Source organism: Schistocerca piceifrons, chromosome 3, assembly GCF_021461385.2.
Source record: "Schistocerca piceifrons isolate TAMUIC-IGC-003096 chromosome 3, iqSchPice1.1, whole genome shotgun sequence".
In the NCBI taxonomy this organism is placed as follows: Eukaryota; Metazoa; Arthropoda; class Insecta; order Orthoptera; family Acrididae; genus Schistocerca; species Schistocerca piceifrons.
In genome coordinates this window covers 350,677,540-350,700,861 of record NC_060140.1, presented here as the reverse complement: position 1 = coordinate 350,700,861, position 23,322 = coordinate 350,677,540, and the positions used below count along the sequence as shown (strand labels likewise).

General features: G+C 42.8%; 1 protein-coding gene across 1 annotated transcript in view; it reads right to left on the bottom strand.

Annotated features, from left to right (window-relative positions):
• Positions 1–23,322, bottom strand: part of LOC124789817 (aminopeptidase N-like) — a 154,088-nt gene that overhangs the window by 55,615 nt on the left and 75,151 nt on the right. The window contains exons 10-11 of the mRNA XM_047257300.1: positions 21,536–21,716; positions 6,687–6,876 (exon numbers count right to left, since the gene is read on the bottom strand). Coding sequence (XP_047113256.1) covers positions 6,687–6,876; positions 21,536–21,716 — 371 coding nt within the window. The remainder of the gene's footprint in view (positions 1–6,686; positions 6,877–21,535; positions 21,717–23,322) is intronic.

Genomic DNA, 23,322 nt, shown 5'->3' with positions numbered 1-23,322 from the left:
GATTAATTTGGGTCTGGGAAATGATGATGAGGAACCGGCTGCAGAAGAAGAAAATGTGCATGCTGATCTGCCACCAGTTGAAGGTGACAGTGAAGGTGCTACTGCTAAAGACTAATTTTTTGAATGCTGTAATTCATGACTGCAATTATCTGTGACCTTATTTATGTTATTTCATTGTAGCCATTTTTGTTACTGTTTTTGGTGAATTAAAAAGATGACGTGAAAAAAAAGCTGTTCTAGGCGCTATAGTCTGGAACCGCGCGACCACTCCGGTCGCAGGTTTGAATCCTGCCTCGGGCAAGGATGTGTGTGATGTCCTTAGGTTAGTTAGGTTTAAGTAGTTCTAAGTTGTGATGACCACAGCAGTTAAGTCCCATAGTGTTCAGAGCCATTTTTTTTGAATTTCCAAAAACAATGAAACACGTATTTTTTTATTTCTAACCAAGTAGTCTAATACCAATTTCCATAGATGTAGCTTTAAAAATACTTTAGTAGTTCTTTAACAATTATTTATTTTGAAAAAACTTTCATCCACTATTTCACCTCCATGGGGGTAAATTCCCAAAAATACTGAAACAAGCATTTCTTTATTTCTGATCGAGAAACCAAATACCAATTTTCGTAAGTCTAGCTTAAAAATTGCCTCAATAGCGACATTTTCAAAAAACCTCTCATCTCCTATTTCACGCTATTAGGAGTGGAATTTAGAAAAATACCTTCTAAACGACGCCTACAGTATAAGATCGACGCCATCTACAAGTTTCAAGTTTCTGTCCTTAGTGGTTTGGGTTGAGCGATGATGAGTCAGTGCCTCAGTCAGTCGGGACATGTCATTTTGTATATAGAAATATGTTGCAAGTATATGGGGGTCATTTCAGAAGTTCCGCATATTGTAATATAGGATTGAAGAAAATAATGTATTTTACATAATACCATTACAGGCCTTCAATATAATCTCCATAATTGTTTATGACAACCTGCAAACGCTTTGGCAACTTCTTGTATTCCGGATAGGGCACCTTCGTTGCTCAGTTGTCTGATTACTCGGGCCACCTCTCTGAAAGCTTCATCAATTGTATAAAAACTTTTTCCACTTATTTCTCCTTCAATTTAGGAAACAAATCAAAGTCTGGTTGGCTCATATCAGGACTGTGTGGTGGGCCGAGAAGCATTTCCCATTCTCACACTGGTACACAGTATGCGGTCTTGCATTATAGTACAAAATGAGGCACCAGCTGTAGCCATGACAGGTCTTCTTTGACGAATTTTCGGTCGCAAAACATTTTGCAGAAACAGCTTGTAGTACGCGCCTGTTATAGGCGTCCGCCGGGGCTCTCTATATGTGCCTATGACTCCATTCATGTCATATGCAAAGATCATCTTCAGTTCCACCTTTGATTGGTAGCAGCGAAACTTTCTGGATGTGGCTCAGAATCTCGTATCCAGGCTTCATCAATTATTTTCAGAAACTCTTCTCCTTCTGCTCGATAACGTTGAAGCAATTATTCTCCGATTCTTTTGCGACCTGTTTTCTGCTCTCAGATCATGCGGAACCCATGTGGCAGCAACTTTCCTCATCTTTAACTTTTCAGTTATGATTCTGTAAACTGAAGTGACAGACATTCTGGCCTCATACACAGTTTCCGCACTTATTTTTCGTCGATCGTCTCTCAAAATGTCATTAACAAAAACCTGAGAGTTGTAATTTATGATCCTCCACTTCTTGGGTTGTACTCACTGATACCTAACCAGCACGCAATAAGGAAGACTATCGCGATACTGTGCTACGATCCACTACACTATTCCCACACACCTCCCTCAAAGCCTTGTAAACTTCCTTTAGGTTCTTTCCATGAAGGGAGTCGATTTTGATGTAGGAACGCTGGTCACTACGTGTAATCCGACCTGACTTGCGTCAGGCTTCCATATTAAAACTGAATCATTCACGATGCAGCACTCTAACCAGCAAACACATATATGGCCATCAAGCCTAATGTCTTTCTCACAAATTACATGAATTTCAATTTGGTTACGCCATCGTAACGGTCAAGCAGGAGCCGTGTGCTGCACTTTTGAAATGGCCGTTGTATATACAAAAGAAGCAGAATTCTTATGAAGATCAAAATCTTACACGGTTAAGGAAATGAACTGTTTCTACGTCGTTAAAAATAAGAAATAAAATGATTTAAGAAGTAGACGCAAAAGGAAAGGAATGACCTATTCATTTTTGAAAACAATTTTTAATTTTTAAATTGGAAAACAGCTAAGTACTGCTTTCCTGCAAGGTGGTACGGCAAGATCGACAAGTGGTTATCTGCCAGTTATTCTGTCGAACAGTCTTACATGACTCATGAATGACGATATCGTGTAAAGTAAGTTGACCCTGTTATTGGAAGAGGTTCTTCGGCTACGAGACTGAAGACATTCATACTACAGATATTCGAATCAAACGTTCTCTGAACAATGAACATTAGCAGGACGTTCACTGGATCATACTTCGTTAGATGCTTTCCGTTGGGAATGAATGAAAAGCGCGACTACAGGAAGAAAGCAATCACAAAAGAAGGAGTTGCTGCTCACACAGCTATAAAATACACTTTCTCAGAAGGGCTACAAGAGATTTTGTGAGGAGTTGTAAATGTGTATTAAGGTAGTGAAGAGATTTTTGAAAATTTCTTTCGTGGTGTTGTAAATTACTCGTATCTTTTAGCAATAATAAATATTCTTGCGCACAATCGTTTCTGAGAGAATAGTTTGAACAAAATTCTAGTCATAATAAAAATAGAACACTAGTTTGAACGAACTATTGAGCTCAAAGTATACCGTATACAATTAAAGATGTTCTTACACACATTCAAAGGGCTTGATCCTGCAGCCGGGTGATACAAAATATCCGTTTCGTTAAGTTCGTAAGAAATAGGGATCTCAGACGGTGGCCGAATATTCGATTCTGATCCGATATAAACTGTCTGAAATAAAGTTAAGTACCGATGACGAGTTCCGATAGTGATAAAGAGCACGCAAGCTGAGGGGTTATGCGATTGTCTTACAATGAATTAAAAGTTTTATAAGAAAAGTATGTTTTGACTGCAGTAGAAGGTTCAGTATGAATAGTATGTTATATTCTCTCAGGTTAAATGTGAAATTTCGTGGTTCAATGGGGAATTGCGCCGTTGTATTCCAAGAAACTCGTCCACAGCTGTTAGAGATGGTTCAAAATGGAATTTAACATTTGAGGTCATCAGTCCCCTAGAACTTAGAACTACTTAAACCTAACTAACATAAGGACATCACACACATCCATGCACGAGGCAGGATTCAAACTTGCGACCGTAGCGGTAGACTGAAGCGCCTAGAACCGCTCGGCCACACCGGCCGGCTGTAAGAGATGTCACCCGATAAACTGCAGATTGTAAAAATGAAATGTAGGAAGGGGCAGGAAAGGAAAAGAATTGGTGGGAAATCGTGACGGTTAGCTGCACAGGACATTCTGGTAATGCAAAGGCGAAAGTCGAAAATTTGTGACGGTCTGGGACACGAAACCCGATTTAGCGTTTCTCACGAGCAATTGCCTTAAACAATTCGGCACTCAGGACAACTGATCGGACGTTGTTATGCAGCGTCTTTCGTCCATTAAACTCTCTACTCGCAAATTCTGATTCCCCTACAAGTTTGGACAATATTTGTGCATCCGCACTGAAACAAACGTCGAGTGGCGTTACCCTGTTTCTCAGAAATGTGTATATTTGAGTGGTGTCTGTTCTGTCGGACGTGTACAACAGAACAGACACCATTCTGGTGTACAAACTGCAGTTGATTGTGGGCTAGTGTTAATGAACAACGTTCTGTTACGCATGTTCTCTCGAACGCAGACTGACGACTTTGCGCCTTCCCTAAGGATATCTGCTATTTGTGTGGACGATTTAGTGTTATAGACTGGATGTATCAGGATGCCGTCTCAAGCATGTGAACATTAGACATCTGCGATCTACTACTGTGTCGTCACTCTCCCGGAATAATTAAAGACGTTCGATGAACTCATGGGTAGTGACTGTAGGGGGCGTAGTAGCGCGGTCATCGTCATGTGCCGTTCTAAAACACGTATGTAGTAAGCTCACCGATTGACACGTTAGTCTCCTCTGACATTGTATAACAACTCGGTAAACCTTGATCACAGTTGAAATACTAGGTGGTACGGACTGAACAACGTTCTACTTGAAGAAGACGCCAATTTCCAAGAGTCTTGCTTCAACAACCAAAGGAGGTCGGCCACGTTGTGGCAATACCACCTCTAAGGTGTTGTTCCAGTAAATCAAAGAGATTTTGAGCGGAGATCAAATACTGTCACCTGATGGATTATTCTAGATGTGGAATGACTTCCGAACGTAGTCATAGAGCGACGGACACGAGAACTGTTAATTTCATTTCTTGACAGTTATAATTACGATCGTGTTCATTTTGATGTGATTTTTCTTTACTAGGAGTCACTATCTTGGTACCTGTTTGATTGAACAATAAGTACGATGTGAAGAGTATACCTTGAGCAAAACACAATTTCTTATTTTCCTCTTTTCATCCATACAGCCAGAATACGGAAAACAGGATGGCAGAACTATTGAATGCATTGAAATCAATGAAAACGTGTGCTGACATTGTAGTATATAGAATTTTGACGACTTGGAAACCACTAACACCACGAACTGCTGTTTTGAAATATCAACTGTATTGTAGAAGATAGATACTGACACGAAATATAAAATGGTTGTAAAACTCAATAAAGAGATATCCACTGATGACACTATAACATCGAAATATAAGTGTGTGATGAGAGCAAAACAAGAAATTGTGTTTTGCTCAAGGCAGAATCTTCAAAATGTATATGTTGCGATCATGTTCACACGTTCATTAATTCTAATTCACGAAAGTTGTTCTAACTAACAGTATCTATCACTTTAACCACAGCTTTCGTTTCTATGTAATTATAACGTACTCAGAACATTATGATGTATCATTCAATACGAGAGAGAACAGCGTGACTTGACGTGACGGTGTTAGAGAGAGAGACAAAGATATTCTTTATTACTCTGTGGCGGTTAGCGCTCAGATAATTATTCTTAGCGTAGGAAGTTTTTGTTCTTATTAAGAAGTAGGTAATTCATTAGGAGGTTTCATTATTGTGAAGTAGGAATTGACGCCATTGCGAGATTTTGAAGGAAATTGTATTATATATCTGTATATAAACCATTGAACAGATAAATCATGTTACGAGATGAATTTCATTGATACAAAAGTCAGTAAAATATTGTTCATTTCAAGAAGGCACGTGTTTATTCCACAACTGACGTATACTTCAATTATGCTCTATTAATGAATACCAGCTCGAGAACATTTCCTACGGGAGCGTTCAGTTCTAATTAAATAGTTTGATGCTTGTCTCGGAAAAGGAGTAATTTTACGGATCATTTAAATCCACCAGTGTTGGACACTTCTAAGAACTGAAAGCAAATCTGATTGCTATGCAAAAGAGCCCAGACGAACATATCTCCGCAACTTTGATTAACACTTTCAGCTTCAGTACAGCGTCTGCAGCAGCTGGAACAGATCGCTACAACAACGGTAGCGTGTAGTGTGAAAGGAGTTTCACACATCGCCCTGTAGAAAACCAACGGTGTAGGTATTCAACACAAGAGAGCACACACAGTCACCCATACATATAAAGACAAACTGAAGGTGGTGTGGGAAACATATAGAGAGAGAGACACTCACTCAATATAAGTGCTCATCAGCGAGACTTTATAACATCACAGAAACTCCTCCACCCTGTACTACTGCTGGCTCGTACAGTCCTTCCGGGACGAATTCTTAGGTCTATAGCACACATGACACAGGGCGTACTTCACGCACAACCAGGAAATCGGTAAGTGTGATGGAATAAGGAACTCCCAGCCTTCTGCGAGCCACTGTTCGTGCGTCTTTGCCCGCCATGACAGTCACTTTGTGAACACCACTGACAAAGGATCTCTTGCGTGCAATTGTGTTACGAACGTGCGTTTGAGGCGATTCCATCTGGGGTGTCCGTTCGCAGATGGGCCTGGAAGGATGGCCGTTGATCACCGGGATCAATTCCTACCAACAATGACGCCACTTTTTTATTTTGCCAAGACCCGGGAACCTTCGGCGGTAATGGCACCTCACGGTTATCCTTCTACCGCAGTTCCGTACAGATTCAGACGTCTACCACTACTGATAAACCTATGCGACATGAAATTCAATTACAGAATCTATCACGATCTGCCAAGAATGCTATTTTGTACAACAGATTGAAATGACCCGCTTTTACCAATACATTACATCGCACTTGGGGCCCATATAACACAAAGCGGAAGGCGGACGGTCCTCCGAACTACATCCACGGACAATCTGAATGCGACTGTACACTCCTCACTTTACCTCATTCTGTAAGTGTCTGAGGTTACTATTAATTTTAACACTCCAGAGGATTAATTTTCTTTCATGTAAGCTTACGTTGCTCCCTTTCGGCCCCGTTATTCTTTCATAGTATTTCTTCATGGTAATTACAAACTGAAATTCATCAACGAAGTGCAATGAGACAAGGTCTGTCACTGGGCAAAAAAAGTGGAGTGGGATAATATATGTATGAAATTCTACTATGCTGTGTCTCTTACCAGCGACTTGCAGGTTGAAGAGTACCCAGTCATCAGCAGTTGCGCCAGCGAGGCTGTCCATCCACACTGCCTTGTCAGACAGCCACAGTCTGGTGGTCGTGGAGAAGTCGGCTTCCGATCTTGAGGTGTACGTCACGGGTATAGTCCACAGTGTCTGGTCTTGGGGATCAGGCGGACACAGCCACCGGTTCTGTTAGTACCATGAAAAACATTTATATCGTTAGCGTTTTATAAGGGGCGTTCAAAAAGAAACGAGCAGAAGACATAATTACAGAAACCAGTACCTGTATCCAGAATGAGATTTTCACTCTGCAGCGGAGTTTGCGCTGATATGAAACTTCCTGGCAGATTAAAACTGTGTACTGGACCGAGACTCGAACTCGGGACCTTTGCCTTTCGCGGGCAAGTGCTCTACCGACATTTTTTTTTAAATCTCATTTTGTTCGTTATTATTCGTTTTAATTGTTCGTGGCGGACGTCACCTGACGCCCATTGAAGCTCGTTATTGATCTATTCACTCAGTTTCTTTTATTACAGAGGGCAGCTAACCCTCTGACCGCACACGCTGAGCTACCGTGCCGGCGACCGACTGAGCTACCCAAGCACGACTCACAGCTTGTCCTCACAGCTTTACTTCTGCCAGTACCTCGTCTCCTTCCTTCCAAACTTAAGAGAAGCTCTCCTGCAGACCTTGCAGAGTTCGAGTCTCGGTCCGGCACACAGTTTTAATCTGCTAGGAAGTTTCAGTACCTGTATGTTAGAAGTATTGAACCTGGCTGTTGAGACACTTGTCCTTCTGTGACACAAGGCGGTGAATGGGTGTCTCATAAAATTCCCGGGGCTGTGATGTTAACCAGTTCCGCACGTAAATCTGGACGTCGTCGTACGAGGTGAATTGTTTGTCCCTATGCTGATGTTCTTCTTTGACCAAGATGCCCCCCTTCTGATTCACTTCCTGCAGCACGGGACAACAGTGATTGCCCAGCGTTACTCGTGAACCTTGACCACCCTTCGCCAAGCGATCAAATCAAAACGACCAGGAAATCTCACCCGTGGCGTCATTCTGTTCCACGACAGTGCAAAGCCTCATACGGCCAACACAGTCTCGGCACTCCTGCAGAAATTCAAATGGGAGGTTCTCGGCCACCCTCCGTACAGTCCTGAACTCTCTGCCTGTGATTACGCCATTTTTGGTTCCCTTAAAAAGTCTCTGAGGTGCAAACGATTCACCTCGGACGACGACGACCAGCTATACGTACGGAACTGGTTAACATCGCATCCCCGGGAATTTTATGAGACAGCCATTCACTGCCTTGTGTCACAGTGGGACTAGTGTCTCAACAGCCAGGGTCAGTACTTCTAGAGTACAAGTACTGGTTTCTGCAATTATACGTCTGGTTCGTTTCTTTTTTAACGCCCCTTGTATTTTTGTAGCCAGTGTGTCATGAAATATGGTGCTCAGAAATCAAAATCATTAAGTGATAACTATATTCTTAATGCAGGAAATACAAATGAGACTGCGTCCATAGCGGAAATTTTGTGAATAAAACAATCTAGATTGCTTAATTCTTTCCTTCATTTAGAATGCCGTTTCGTCTACTGCTATCATCAGATCAAAAACTTACAACTTGTAAAACGACGTTGTGTTGATACTGAAAAATAAACTCCTGCCTAAGTTGGGCGTCAACAGATCGGTAATATTAAGTGATGTATTCAGTTTTATTCACAAAAAAAGATGATTATAATCGCCAGTGCGTGGTGAAGGCCTTAGCAAGCGGGTTAAAAGTGACGTTAAGATACACTTAACGATACTATGTTTACCTGTTATTTGTAGGGGGAGGTCTGAGAATAAAGTAGAAGTAGGTCCAGACGCTATGGTTGTGACCAATGTTTTCATAAAGTCTTTTTTCGGCTTTGGAAGTATGTTTAAGTGGAGGTTCCTTACCATCAATTATCATTTGTAATTTGAAAGCTAGTACTGTTTGACTGTAAAACGATTAGGAGATTCCAGAACAAGTTCAAGAAACATGAAAACCACAAAAAATAAATAAATAAAAATAAAAATGAACGAAGAATAGGAGAAAATTTAACTGAAAAATTCTTCTACAGCTGAAGCAAAAGTCTCTTCTACAGTTAAATAGGTTGGTGTTAGTCAATTAGAAAGGAACTTTTAATCTTTAAATTGCCACAGTATGCCAAACAAAATTAAAACGTGGAAAATTGTGAGGAAAGCAGACTGTTGAGAAAAATGGTAAATGTACACGAAACCCGTTGAGTATAATCTAAGACTGGTACGTATATTTCAGCTTGGAAGAAGTAGCGAAGTCGCAGAATTGTAAGAAAAAAATCAGAGCAAATGAGATACATTGCTGTGCAAAAGTAAAAGTAATTTTCGTATGATGTGTTACAGGAAATTAACATACCTGGATGGACCATATACAGAAAAGAATTTCTACAATATAAGGCAGAAAGTATTCAAAGACGATAATTACTTTGAAGTCACCGCGATTTATGATGATCTGCGGAACATTACGAAAGGCAGAACATGGTTCCTAATAGAGTGTGTGATCTCCGCGGTCGGCGCCATTACGTTTCCCCACACCATAACACTTGGGCCACCAAAACGATCTTGTTCGACAATGTTTCTGGTTGAGAAGTGGGGATCCTCATATGATGAGAGGTGCGAACCCTCATGTGGTGAGAGATGGGAACCCTCGTATGATGAGAGGTGAGAACATAAATGCACCCAGTTATATTGCCAAACACGATTGTATTGGTGATCCAAGTGTTATGGTATGAAGTGGCATAATGCTGCATGGTCGACTGACCTCCAAACCTTTGAACATGGCGCACTATAGGTCAACGTCATTGTGACCTGTTCTCCTTGCCCTTATGCGGTTTTCAGCGGTGCAATCGGCCCTGACATCAGTGGGAGACAACGCGCCACAGTACCGAACAGCGCATCTTGGAACGAGGGCATGTTCAGCGCATAGGCTGGCCTGGCCGTTTTCCCGATATAAATCCACAGAGCGTGTGCAAGATCCCTTGGAGAGATGTACTGCAGTTCGTCCACATGAACCAACTACCATCTAGCAGCTATTAAGCGCGCTGGTGGAGGAAAAGACCGCCCTACCACAAGAATTCATTACTAACCTTATACCCAGACTTACACACTACTTAAAACTAACTTACACTAAGGACAAGATACACACCCCCATGCCCAGAGGGAGGACTCGAACCTCCGGCGGGAGGGGCCGTGCAGTTAGTGACATGGCGCCTCTAATCACGCGCGGCCACTGCGCGCTGCTGTCCCGCTTTGGTAAACAATCATAAATCGCGACTGGCCGCGGTGGCCGAGCGGTTCTAGGCGCTTCAGTCCGGAAGCGCGCGCCTGCTACGGTCGAAGGTTCGATTCCTGCCTCGGGCATGGATGTGTGTGATGTCCTTAGGTTAGTTAGGTTTAAGTAGTTTCTAAGTCTAGGGGACTGATGACCTAAGCTGTTAAGTCCCATAGTGCTTAGAGCCATTTGAACCATAAATCGCGGTGACTTCAGTGAAATTATTATCTTTCAATAAAAATGTCATTCCTGTTCGTCATATTTCGAATTTCCTTCCTTACATTCTTTACGATACAGTAGCAGCTCTTTCTATAGACGGTTAAAGTTTCATCGACATGTGTTACTTCACACATCATGTGAAAGCTAATTTCTTCCTTAAGTTTTTCACACCAGAGCAGAATATTAACATCCACTGTGTCAGGTATTTAGAGATGAAGAGCTTAACACGGTGTCTGGAAACCGAAGACACAGGAAACAGAACGGAAAATTAAGAGTATTATTTAACTTATCTCGTCTTGGGTGTACTGGAAATTAAGAATATTTTTCGCCAGAAGTGTTGCGATTTACTGGAAAAGCAGCCTTAGCGATGAGTGTAAGGGCTTAGATTGAAATTAGAAAATCTTGCTTCTACAAGTTATTTATGACGTTTAGTCTTCCGCTTCACAAGTTTTCGAAATCAGTCACTGCTAAGAACGGATGGAAAAACTCTGCTGTCATCGTGACATGTGAAATGAAAAAGTAATCTGTGCAGCTTTTAGAAAACGTCACTGAGTAAGGTAACGCTATTTTTAGCTCTATAATTAATGGACATATCAGAAAAAGATTTTTTAAAAGTTTACAAAATAAGCGCTGAGAATACCTTCCAGTGCCGCACATCTGACGAAATGTTTCTGAATTTACTGTACGCCAACGTTAGAAGAGGCTCAGTACTTTGGCTATCAGGTGCTGCGAAAGATGATTACTCAAATAAACAGTTGGAAAATTAGTAATAAAAAATAAAATAAAAGGAGAGAATTTGTGCAGGGAAACACACTACCAGTGTTCTTACGTGACAATGTATTATCCGTTGCTTAGTAAATTATTTCACAAATTTTTCCAAGCTTTGTGCTTAATCCTAATTAGCAGGCATCATTACTGAGTGTATACAAATATCAGACTGATTATATCAAATCCTCATCGATATGCGAATAAAATAATGTCCAAATCAAACTTCTTTTCATTAAAATATACGTATTAATAAAAAAGAAGTACAATTTGGAATTTTGCTTTATTTATGTTGTGATGTTAGACAATTATATACAATTAACATTATGTCAACATTAGTCTTCATTGATCTCGGGAATGAGCTGTTTTGTAGTCATGAGAGTAGGCATACAATGGCGACTCTGGATAAAATGTGATTTTGTACACCACCCTCTTTTACTGTTATGGATTCCGCATCACAGAAAATCAGCTTTTTTTTCTTAAGAAACTTGCTTTTCAGATGTTGTGTGCTGCTCGTAGTAGCATAGTTGTCTCTGGCTATTTCATTTTACAATGCACAACACCCTTCTATGAGCTGGACATGTCTTCGGCAAAGTGATTAATGAAAAATCACCATCACAGTACTGGCTCAACTGATATGTCATTGGTACATCACTGATTGGTCTACACTCAGTTATATCACCAGAGTCGCATGTGTTCGTGAAGGGTTTGGGGGAAGCGTTGCCTGGAAACGACATGTATAATATTGAGAACAAGAGCCGTACTGACTTCCTGCACTAAGAATGAAGTATTCACTAAATACTCATATATTCGTAAAACCATCCGGCAGGTGCGAGTAGGACTCTTGCTCTGGGGATTCTGTACAAATTTAATCGAGGGTTCACTCATCCCGGGGATCGAGAATCTCAACAATTTTTGCTGTTATCGACGTTGATATTGGTAACATATTGGTCCTGGTAGTTCCAAGATTTTCGAGTATTTAATTTTACGTCTGGCGTCAGATAACAAATGACAAAAGATTTTTTTTTCGAGTGACATAGTTGCAGTTAACAATTTTCTGATTTCTTTTCCTTTACTTGTACTGTAGAACACTGTCTCTTGTCAAATTTCATGGGTGTAGGCCAACGGGGAGTACCCTATAGATTTAGATGAAAGCGTTTTCGACTACCAGAATATGTGACATAAATGGACGTATCTTTTGAGCCGTATCTTTTGAGCCGTATCTTTTGACTTAATTGACTTATAAGCTAGCGTTCATTAGACCGCTAAGGGAACTACACACATCTACACGTTATGAGAAAAAGGAGTCTCAACAGAAAGACGGACAGACAGACAGCACTATAACAAATTCCAAAAAATTTTTTCGCGTGATATAATTCGAAATTAACGATTTTCGTATTTTTTCCTTAAGCTGTACTATGAAACCTTGCTTCTTGCCATATGTAATTAGTCTAGCTCAACGGGAAGTACCCTGTTGCTTTTGATGAGCGAGTTTGCGAGTATCAAATTATGTTATCTAAATAGCTGCATCTATGACTGCGTTGACCTAGGAGCTTAAGTTTTTACATCGCCAAGGGTCTGTGGACCTTAATATGTGACATAAATTTCTACTTGATAATCCACATTTCTGAGAAGATGAGGTTTTAACAGTCGGATAGACAGACGGACGGGCAACAAAGTGATCCTTATAAGTGTTACATATTTACCGAGTGAACTACAAAACCATTAAAAATAGGTTTTGACAGATATGAGCCAGTGAATGCTAAGTTAAATATGAAGTTGTCGGATTAGTGGTGCCATGACTGCCACTTCAGAGAAATCCTAATTGACGCCAACGAGCGGAGTGTGCCTCTTTGCCGACAAAACAAACAGATGTTAACTTTTTGAAATTTGTGTATTGAAATCTGCATCTGAAGTATTTGTATTAGATGTTTCCCTGTTATATATTATATAAAGATATATTTTACTACTGATAATTCACTCCAAGGTGATCTTGTTATTATTACCTTCTTCACTAACTATTGCCCTTCATATAACCAACATCAAAGCTAAAATAGCTGATCAACTGCATCGGCCACCACGAACAATTTATCTGAGGTGAGTAGTTATCGTGAAAGGAAATAACAACCGTCATTTGGCTTGAGCCATAGTTGAAGAGAAGGTTGTTGGCTTGGGTTGTAAAGGTATCCGCGGCATGTGGTGTGCTGGCGTCAGTGTTTCGCCCGTCTGACAGACAATGTTTGCGGGACCCTGAAATTGCTGACGTCCTCATAGCCAGAGAGGCCTGATGCAGGTACTGTACAATTGGCGAAGGATGGCCATAGGAGCTCTTTGTAGCTCGCTGCTCTGTGATCACAGCGACGACATACTGGAATGGACGGTGTAAAAATGGTGCTACTTTGCAATGACCAAAGAAGACGACGGCATGAGGGCATGAGCGCCTCCTCCCCCGTCGGTGATAGCCAGCGACCAGCGACAATCTAGGGCTGCACACGCTGGATGATAACGACGAGTAGCTGAGAAAAAAGCCGGCGCAGGCTCAAACTCACGGCCCACCAGGGAGGTACCGGGCTACAGCAGGTAATCTCCCAACAAGTGACCCAGTGCAGCGGAGAAATCAAGGTGACTACATGCAGACCGCTGCTGAGGTGGGAGACTGGAGGTACTGGCGGCAATGTCTGCGGATGGTGTAGTTATCAACTGTTTAGTCAGCTCCTCCAGAAGCCCTGTTGGAGCTGTAAGATTTCAGAGGGGCTGGCTGGTGTCTTCCACTTTGTCAGCGCCTAGAATCAGTAATTTTGCATTCTGAATACACGTTATTGCACGATGGCGCTTGGACTTCAGGCTGCTGAAAGCTTCCGTCTCTGTGACATCGTTCTGCTGGTCGTTCCAGGAACAGTTCGTGGCCATGGAAAAGCTGTAGCATGACGGTGTGTTGGCTTAGATGCTTTATGATCAGCCTATTGCCAAGAAAGGGGCGTTACACAGAAGACTGGAAGGGTTTGGCGAGGGAAGAGGATGGGGAGAGGAAAATGAGAAGGTCATAGTTCAAGGTCAAGGTCAAAGATCAGATTTGATCAAAAGTTGCCATTTCGTTGCTACCCTTGAACTACGAGCCCGTACTGCGCCATGTTTTCTTCCTTCTTGATAGGACGGCTATGGCACAAAAATAGCTTGTTACTTACCTTAACCAGAGGGATATGATGTCATAAACTAATCCTAATTTTTCTGTACTTGCAGATGATCTTAATCTGAAATTATTACTGAGGCAAATGGTCGGGAAGTCCTTCCCTCAGAATGAACAAGAAGCGGAGGACTATGTACCAACTGAAAAAAAGTGCCGTTCCCAATAAAAAAGCCACAAGAGGTTAATCCATTCAGTTTGACGCTTGTAAAAGTCACCATTGAGGCTGTCGTTTCTTTACCCACATTCTCGTAGTTTTTCAGTGAAAAGATACGCTGTTAAGAAATATCAGTTTAAAAAATCCGAATAAGTGCGGGTAGGGTTCGCGAACCAATGGTTCCGTGTAACCTTAATTATCCAGAATCAGATTTTCACTCTGCAGCGGAATGTGCGCTGATATGAAACTTCCTGGCAGATTAAAACTGTGTGCCGAATCGAGACTCGAACTCAGTGAAAATCCCCCAGGTTGTGGCTAAGCCATGTCTGCTCAATATCCCTTCTTTCAGGAGTGCTAGTTATGCAAGGTTCGCAGAAGAGCTTCTGTAAAGTTTGGAAGGTAGGAGACGAGGTACTGGCAGAAGTAAAACTGTGAGCACGGGGCGCGAGTCGTCGTTGGGTAGCTCAGATGGTAGAGCACTTGCCCACGAAAGGCAAAGATCGAGAATTTTGACAATATATGCCTGTTAACGATATCGAAACTGCCAAGATATGTTACATAAATGCTCGTATCTTTTGATACAGCCTCAGTTCTCCTTAGCCAGTAAGTGGGGTGAAGGAATTCCGAAAAAGAAGTAAATGAGAGGGTTTTACCAGCTGCCTCTTTGCGACACTTTTTCGATTATCGCGAGCTGCTAGCAATCCTTGGCTCAGGGCAGTGGCTCCGCTGTCTGGCGAAGTCGTGGAGGAAAGCTATTGTGGCTAATGCGAGCCTCCGAATGGGGAGGTTCCCTAGGGGGATGGAGGGGGGGGGGGGAGAAATAAACTGACGGCTGGAGGTGGCTATTGAGTGCTAGCCGGACTGTAATTGTACTGTGCGCAAAGAGTGGTGAGATTGTTTCTGATGGTACCGTCTGAACAGAATTTGTTTTCATCGGAAGTGTTTGAACTCTTGGAGCCACATTGTAGCAATTGTGAACGTGTGGGGTGTCGCATTGTTCTGCTGGAATTGCCCAAGTCCGTCGGAATGCACAATGGACATGAATGGATGCAGGTGATTGGACAGGACGCATACGTACGTGTCACTTGTCAGGGTCATATCTAGACGTGTCAGGGGTCCCATATCACTCCAAATGCACACGCCCCACACCATTACAGAGCCTCCACCGGCTTGAATAGTTCCCTGCTAATATGCAAGATCCATGGATACATGAGGTGTCTCCATACCCGTGCACGTTCATCAGCTCGATATAATTTGAAATGAGACTTGTCCGATCTAGCAACATGTTTCCAGTCATCAACAGTCCAATGTTGGTGTTGACCTTCCAGGCGAGGCGTAAAGCTTTTTGTCGTGAAGTCATCAAGGGTACACGAGTGGGCCTTTGGCTCCGAAAGCGCATATCGATAATGTTTCGTCGCATGGTTCGCACGCTAGCAGCTATTGATGGCCCAGCATTGATATCTGCAGCAATTTGCGGAAGGGTTTCACTTCCGTCACGTTGAACGATTCTCTTCAGTCGTCGTTGGTCTCGTTCTTTCAGGATCTTTTTCCCGCCGCAGTGATGCCGGAGATTTGATGTTTTACTGGGTTCTGATATTCACGGTACACTTGTGAAATGGCCGGTCGCTGTGGCCGAGCGGTTCTAGGCGCTTCAGTCTGGAACCGCGCTGCTGCTATGATCGCAGATTCGAATCCTGCCTCGGGCATGGGTGTGTGTGATGTCCTTAGATTAGTTAGGTTTAAGTAGTTCTAAGTCTAGGGCGTTGATGACCTCAGATGTTAAGTCCCATAGTACTTAGAGCCATTTGAACCATTTTGAACACTCGTGAAATGGTGGTACGGGAAAATACTCACTTCATCGCTACGTCGGAGATGCTGTGTCCCATCGCTTGGGCGCCGACTATAACACCACCTTCAAACTCACTTAAATCTTGATAACTTGCCATTGTAGCGGCAGTAACCGATCTAACAACTGCACCAGACACTTGTCTTATATAGGCGTTGCCGACCGCAGCACCGTATTTTGCCTGACTGCATACCTCTGTATTTGAATACGCGTGCCTATAACAGATTATTTTAGCGCTTCAGTGTATACTGACAAAGACCTAATGTAATCTATTTTTCAGATGAACAAATACTCCTTTGTGCATGATTAAGTGGCTGATCAATATGGAGCTCATCTACGTGGCTATCTGTAAGCTATGGAGCTATGTTCATGTGTAGGAAGTGAACGTGGCTCCTCGTTATTTTTGGTGTAAATTGTCTATCGTCATTTTTGTGGCATAATATTGCCTAAATTTTTCATTTTCTGAAGTTGTAATTTTTAAATTAACACTATCGCTGATGCGGGCGTGTATACACGTGCTGCTATGGACGTCTGAGTGCGTCCTGAACCACCGACCTCTCACTGCTGCGGACGAGCTACTTCCATATCTCTGTGAACAAAAACGTTTGGAGTATTTATCAGACAACAGATATATCTAATTGCTTGCTGTCATTTGCACCTCGTTTCGATATTTTGAATCGTTTATGAGATATGACGCTAGTTATGAGCATATTATACGGGATGTGCAGGGAGTTGAATGGGCGCGTCGCGCGCTACCGTCCTTCGTATATAAAACCAAATAAATCGAGAACGGACTGAGATATCCTTCTGCTCTCAGTTTTAAATAAAATTTTGACGCAGCGGAGCTGATACGACGGATAAACAAAACAAATTCAGTTCTTTGTTCAGTGCAGATATCAGGCCGTAAGTTATGCAAAAACAAAATTTTTTCACCCAATAGTTTTCGAAAAATCGTATGATAAGTATTTCACATCAGCCGATATGCCATCTCTCAGCACAGGCACCAGCATTTGGCGAAGAGTGCAGCCATGACAAAAGCAGTCTCAGCACGGAATGCAAAGAGCTCGTCTGTAGCAGCGAAAGGGTTAATAAATATTAAGCAGCCATTCAAAACTTCTAACCCATTTGTCACTCACGCTACCAACCCCACATAAGAGGTAGCAGAGTGTGGTTACAATTCATGCACCTCTGCACTATGGGCCCAGCATGACTCCACACTCTTTTGGATTTGGTCAGAACCAGTTAATTTTTTGTACAATGTTGTCCATTGTCATAGACAGAAATAAAAGAGAATATGTCTTTCTGCATGTGTGTGTGTGTGTGTGTGTGTGTGTGTGTGTGTGTGTGTGTGTGTATGTGGGTGTGTGTATTTGTAATTTGTTAATTGTGCAGAAAAACTGTTCTGGAGTTCAGAAGATACTTTACTATGGTAGAGAAAAAAAACGAGGGCGGGAAAGAAATGCTTGTGGCTTCCATCTTGAGGGTGCCGAGTGGTAATTATTCCTGACATTCTCTTCATGGAAGAGGGGGCATGAAACGCAAACACACACACACACACACACACACACACACACACACAAACTGCAAAAAGGTGGGAATTTAAGGAGATGGGACCTCGATAAACTGACTAAAGCATAGGTTGTACAGAGTTTCAGGGAGAGCGTAAGGGAACAATTGACAGGAATGAGGGAAATAAATACAGTAGAAGAAGAACGGGTAGCTTTGAGGGATGAAGTAGTGAAGGCAGCAGAGGATCAAGTAGGTAAAAAGACGAGGGCTAGTAGAAATCCTTGGGTAACAGAAGAAATATTGAATTTAATTGATGAAAGGAGAAAATATAAAAATGCAGTAAATGAAGCAGGCGAAAAGGAATACAAACGTCTCAAAAATGAGATCGACAGGAAGTGCAAAATGGCTAAGCAGGGATGGCTAGAGAATAAATGTAAGGATGTAGAGGCTTATCTCACTAGGGGTAAGATAGATACTGCCTACAGGAAAATTAAAGAGACCTTTGGAGAAAAGAGAACCACTTGTATGAATATCAAGAGCTCAGGTGGAAACCCAGTTCTAAGCAAAGAAGGGAAAGCAGAAAGGTGGAAGGAGTACATAGAGGGTCTATACAAGGGTGATGTACTTGAGGACAATATTATGGAAATGAAAGAGGATGTAGATGAAGATGAAATGGGAGATACGATACTGCGTGAAGAGTTTGACAGAGCACTGAAAGACCTGAGTCGAAACAAGGTCCCGGGGGTAGACAACATTCCATTAGAACTACTGACGGCCTTGGGAGAGCAGGTGACAAAACTCTACCATCTGGTGAGCAAGATGTATGAGACAGGCGAAATAGCCTCTGACTTCAAGAAGAATATAATAATTCCAATCCCAAAGAAAGCAGGTGTTGACAGATGTGAAAATTACAGAACCATCAGTTTAATAAGTCACGGCTGCAAAATACTAACGCGAATTCTTTACAGACGAATGGAAAAACTAGTAGAAGCCAACCTTGAGGAAGATCAGTTTGGATTCCGTAGAAATATTGGAACACATGAGGCAATACTGACCATACGGCGTATCTTAGAAGCTAGATTAAGGAAAGGCAAACCTACGTTTCTAGCATTTGTATACTTAGAGAAAGCTTTTGACAATGTTGACTGGAATACTCTCTTTCAAATTTTGAAGGTGGCAGGGGTAAAATATAGGGAGCGAAAGGCTATTTACAATTTGTATAGAAACCGAATGGCAGTTATAAGAGTTGGGGGGCATGAAAGGGAAGCAGTGGTTGGGAAGGGAGTGAGACAGGGTTGTAGCCTCTCCACGATGTTATTCAATCTGTATATTGAGCAACCAGTAAGGGAAACAAAAGAAAAATTCGGAGTAGGTATTAAAATCCATGGAGAAGAAATAAAAACTTTGAGGTTCACCGATGATATTGTAATTCTGTCAGAGACAGCAAAGGACTTGGAAGAGCAGTTGAACGGAATGGGTAGTGTCTTGAAGGGAGGATATAAGATGAAAATCAACAAAAGCAAAACGAGGATAATGGAATGTAGTCGAATTAAGTTGGGTGATGCTGAGGGTATTAGATTAGGAAATGAGACACTTAAAGTTGTAAAGGAGTTTTGCTATTTGGGGAGCAAGATAACTGATGATGGTCGAAGTAGAGAGGATATAAAATGTAGACTGGCAATGGCAAGGAAATCGTTTCTGAAGAAGAGAAATTTGTTAACATCGAGTATAGATTTAAGTGTCAGGAAGTCGTTTCCGAAAGTATTTGTATGGAGTGTAGCCATGTATGGAAGTGAAACATGGACGACAAATAGTTTTGATAAGAAGAGAATAGAATCTTTCGAAATGTGGTGCTACAGAAGAATGCTGAAGATTAGATGGGTAGATCACATAACTAATGAGGAGGTGCTGAATAGGATTGGGGAGAAGAGAGGTTTGTGGCACAACTTGACTAGAAGAAGGGATCGGTTGGTAGGACATGATCTGAGGCATCAAGGGATTACCAATTTAGTATTGGAGGGCAGCGTGGAGGGTAAAAATCGTAGAGGGAGACCAAGAGATGAATACACCAAGCAGATTCAGAAGGATGTAGGCTGCAGTAGGTACTGGGAGATGAAGAAGCTTGCACAGGATAGAGTAGCATGGAGAGCTGCATCAAACCAGTCTCTGGACTGAAGACCACAACAACAATATATATATATATATATATATATATATATATATATATATATATATATATATATATATATATATATGTATACTCCTGGAAATGGAAAAAAGAACACATTGACACCGGTGTGTCAGACCCACCATACTTGCTCCGGACACTGCGAGAGGGCTGTACAAGCAATGATCACACGCACGGCACAGCGGACACACCAGGAACCGCGGTGTTGGCCGTCGAATGGCGCTAGCTGCGCAGCATTTGTGCACCGCCGCCGTCAGTGTCAGCCAGTTTGCCGTGGCATACGGAGCTCCATCGCAGTCTTTAACACTGGTAGCATGCCGCGACAGCGTGGACGTGAACCGTATGTGCAGTTGACGGACTTTGAGCGAGGGCGTATAGTGGGCATGCGGGAGGCCGGGTGGACGTACCGCCGAATTGCTCAACACGTGGGGCGTGAGGTCTCCACAGTACATCGATGTTGTCGCCAGTGGTCGGCGGAAGGTGCACGTGCCCGTCGACCTGGGACCGGACCGCAGCGACGCACGGATGCACGCCAAGACCGTAGGATCCTACGCAGTGCCGTAGGGGACCGCACCGCCACTTCCCAGAAAATTAGGGACACTGTTGCTCCTGGGGTATCGGCGAGGACCATTCGCAACCGTCTCCATGAAGCTGGGCTACGGTCCCGCACACCGTTAGGCCGTCTTCCGCTCACGCCCCAACATCGTGCAGCCCGCCTCCAGTAGTGTCGCGACAGGCGTGAATGGAGGGACGAATGGAGACGTGTCGTCTTCAGCGATGAGAGTCGCTTCTGCCTTGGTGCCAATGATGGTCGTATGCGTGTTTGGCGCCGTGCAGGTGAGCGCCACAATCAGGACTACATACGACCGAGGCACACAGGGCCAACACCTGGCATCATGGTGTGGGGAGCGATCTCCTACACTGGCCGCACACCACTGGTGATCGTCGAGGGGACACTGAATAGTGCACGGTACATCCAAACCGTCATCGAACCCATCGTTCTACCATTCCTAGACCGGCAAGGGAACTTGCTGTTCCAACAGGACAATGCACGTCCGCATGTATCCCGTGCCACCCAACGTGCTCTAGAAGGTGTAAGTCAACTACCCTGGCCAGCAAGATCTCCGGATCTGTCCCCCATTGAGCATGTTTGGGACTGGATGAAGCGTCGTCTCACGCGGTCTGCACGTCCAGCACGAACGCTGGTCCAACTGAGGCGCCAGGTGGAAATGGCATGGCAAGCCGTTCCACAGGACTACATCCAGCATCTCTACGATCGTCTCCATGGAAGAATAGCAGCCTGGATTGCTGCGAAAGGTGGATATACACTGTACTAGTGCCGACATTGTGCATGCTCTGTTGCCTGTGTCTATGTGCCTGTGGTTCTGCCAGTGTGATCATGTGATGTATCTGACCCCAGGAATGTGTCAATAAAGTTTCCCCTTCCTGGGGCAATGAATTCACGGTGTTCTTATTTCAATTTCCAGGAGTATATATATATATATATATATATATATATATATATATATATATATATATATATATATATATATATATAGTGACACACACTTACACAGACAGAACGATGCAACTTATGAGGTCAGCGCTGAGAAGTTTATTTAAAGGTCTGGACTGTTGCCCACCTGTGTGATGACTGCAGAGCCGTCCACATAGTTCCTGGTGACGGTGAGAAATGGAAATCCGGACTGTCGCGCCCAGGGCAGCATCACTGATGACACAGTCGCGTTGGGATCCAGAGACGACGCAGGCGCCACCGCGTCCATTGCCGCGAACAGGATGTCATCCGTCGCGTTGCTGAACTGGCTGTATATGGATTGCAGCGTTCATGAAATTGCCAACAAACATGTGTTATGGCACACATACGGGCACCTATTTCCGAAAGTGAATTGTACTGATCCCGTGTTATTCTAAAACAATCCTAAATGTGGGGACGTGGCTTCCTATCCTTTTGCAGTTGACATATGGAAGATGTCTTGTGCCGATACTTATCCTGCACACAGGAAAAGGAAGATTAGAGCTTAACGTCTCGTCCACGACGAGATCATTACGGGTGTAGTATGTATTTCATCAAAAGTATTCGGTCACCTCTATGTGATACGAAATTGGTCATTAGAAGTCACGAGAGACAGACCCAAAAGTTTGAACTGAGGCGGGCAGTATTGCGTGTCAGTAGGGAAGCAGTAACAGAAGAATGGTCCGCTCAGGAGAGCTTAGTGACTTCGAACGTGGACTAGTCACAGAATGTCACCAGAGTAACAAATCCATCAACGGCGTTTCAACCCTTCTAAAACTGTCCCCGTTGTCTGCTGTGATTGTGAAGTGGTAACGCGAATGAACGACAGCTAAAACAAGACTAGATAGACCTCATGTACTGACGGACTAGGTGTTGTAAAAAAATCGCATGAAATAAGCGGAAGGAATCAATCGTGAGCTTCAAAGTGGTACCAGCAGTCCAGATAGCACAATGAGTGTGCGTAGGGAGTTAACAATGAATAGGGTACAATGATCGAGCAACTCCTCATAAGCCACGGCTTTTTGTAGTCAGTGCGAAGCGACACTAAAGAGTGTCGCCACTAGACAGTGCATGACTAGTGAACTTACTGAGATCTATTATTAAACATCTTTATTTATACCGCTAAAATATTTATTTAGCCAGTGGAAGTCTGTCAGTAATTACCATATTTGATTAATCGTACTCTAGAAGCTGCATAATTAACAGAATATTGCACATTGCAGAATTCACCAGTACTAAGAGCTAGGCACATGAACAAATATAAATGTTTATGCTTTTGTACAAAATAAGCAAAAAATTGTACGATACTAAATACGAATTGTTATATTGTTTGTGATGTGAGAATCATTAGCGCTATCTCAATTCCGATCGACAGTAGGAAAGCGGAGGATTTTTTCTATAGACAAGACGCCTTACTTGTTGTGTCAGCATAAAATTAAGATACGTTTTGGTTTTTCAAAGATTCGTGCTTTATGAAAATTGGATGAATTACAATTACGCATAGAATATAAGAAGGGCGTTCATTACGTAATGCAATCCTTTTTTTCATTTTTGGTAAAGGCAGGTTGCTTTTATTCACGATTCCCGTACACCATAAGATTGCCCAATTTTTGGTTATAAAAACCTAACTTTCAACTTAATCTCCGTTCAATGCGGCGGTCTTACTGGGAGGGCCTATATGCCCACATGGGGCCACTCTGCTGGTCGACGTTGGAGCCGAGGTATTGCTGCATCAGTAACCTCCCCACCATCCACATACTGATTCCCCCGGAGTGCGTCCTTCATTCGGTCAAACAGATAGAAGTCGGAAGTGTCTGAAGAGTGGATGAGGAAGAACAGTCGAATGAAGGTTTTTGAGCTCCTCTTGGGTGCTCAGACTTGTGAGAGGCTTTGCGT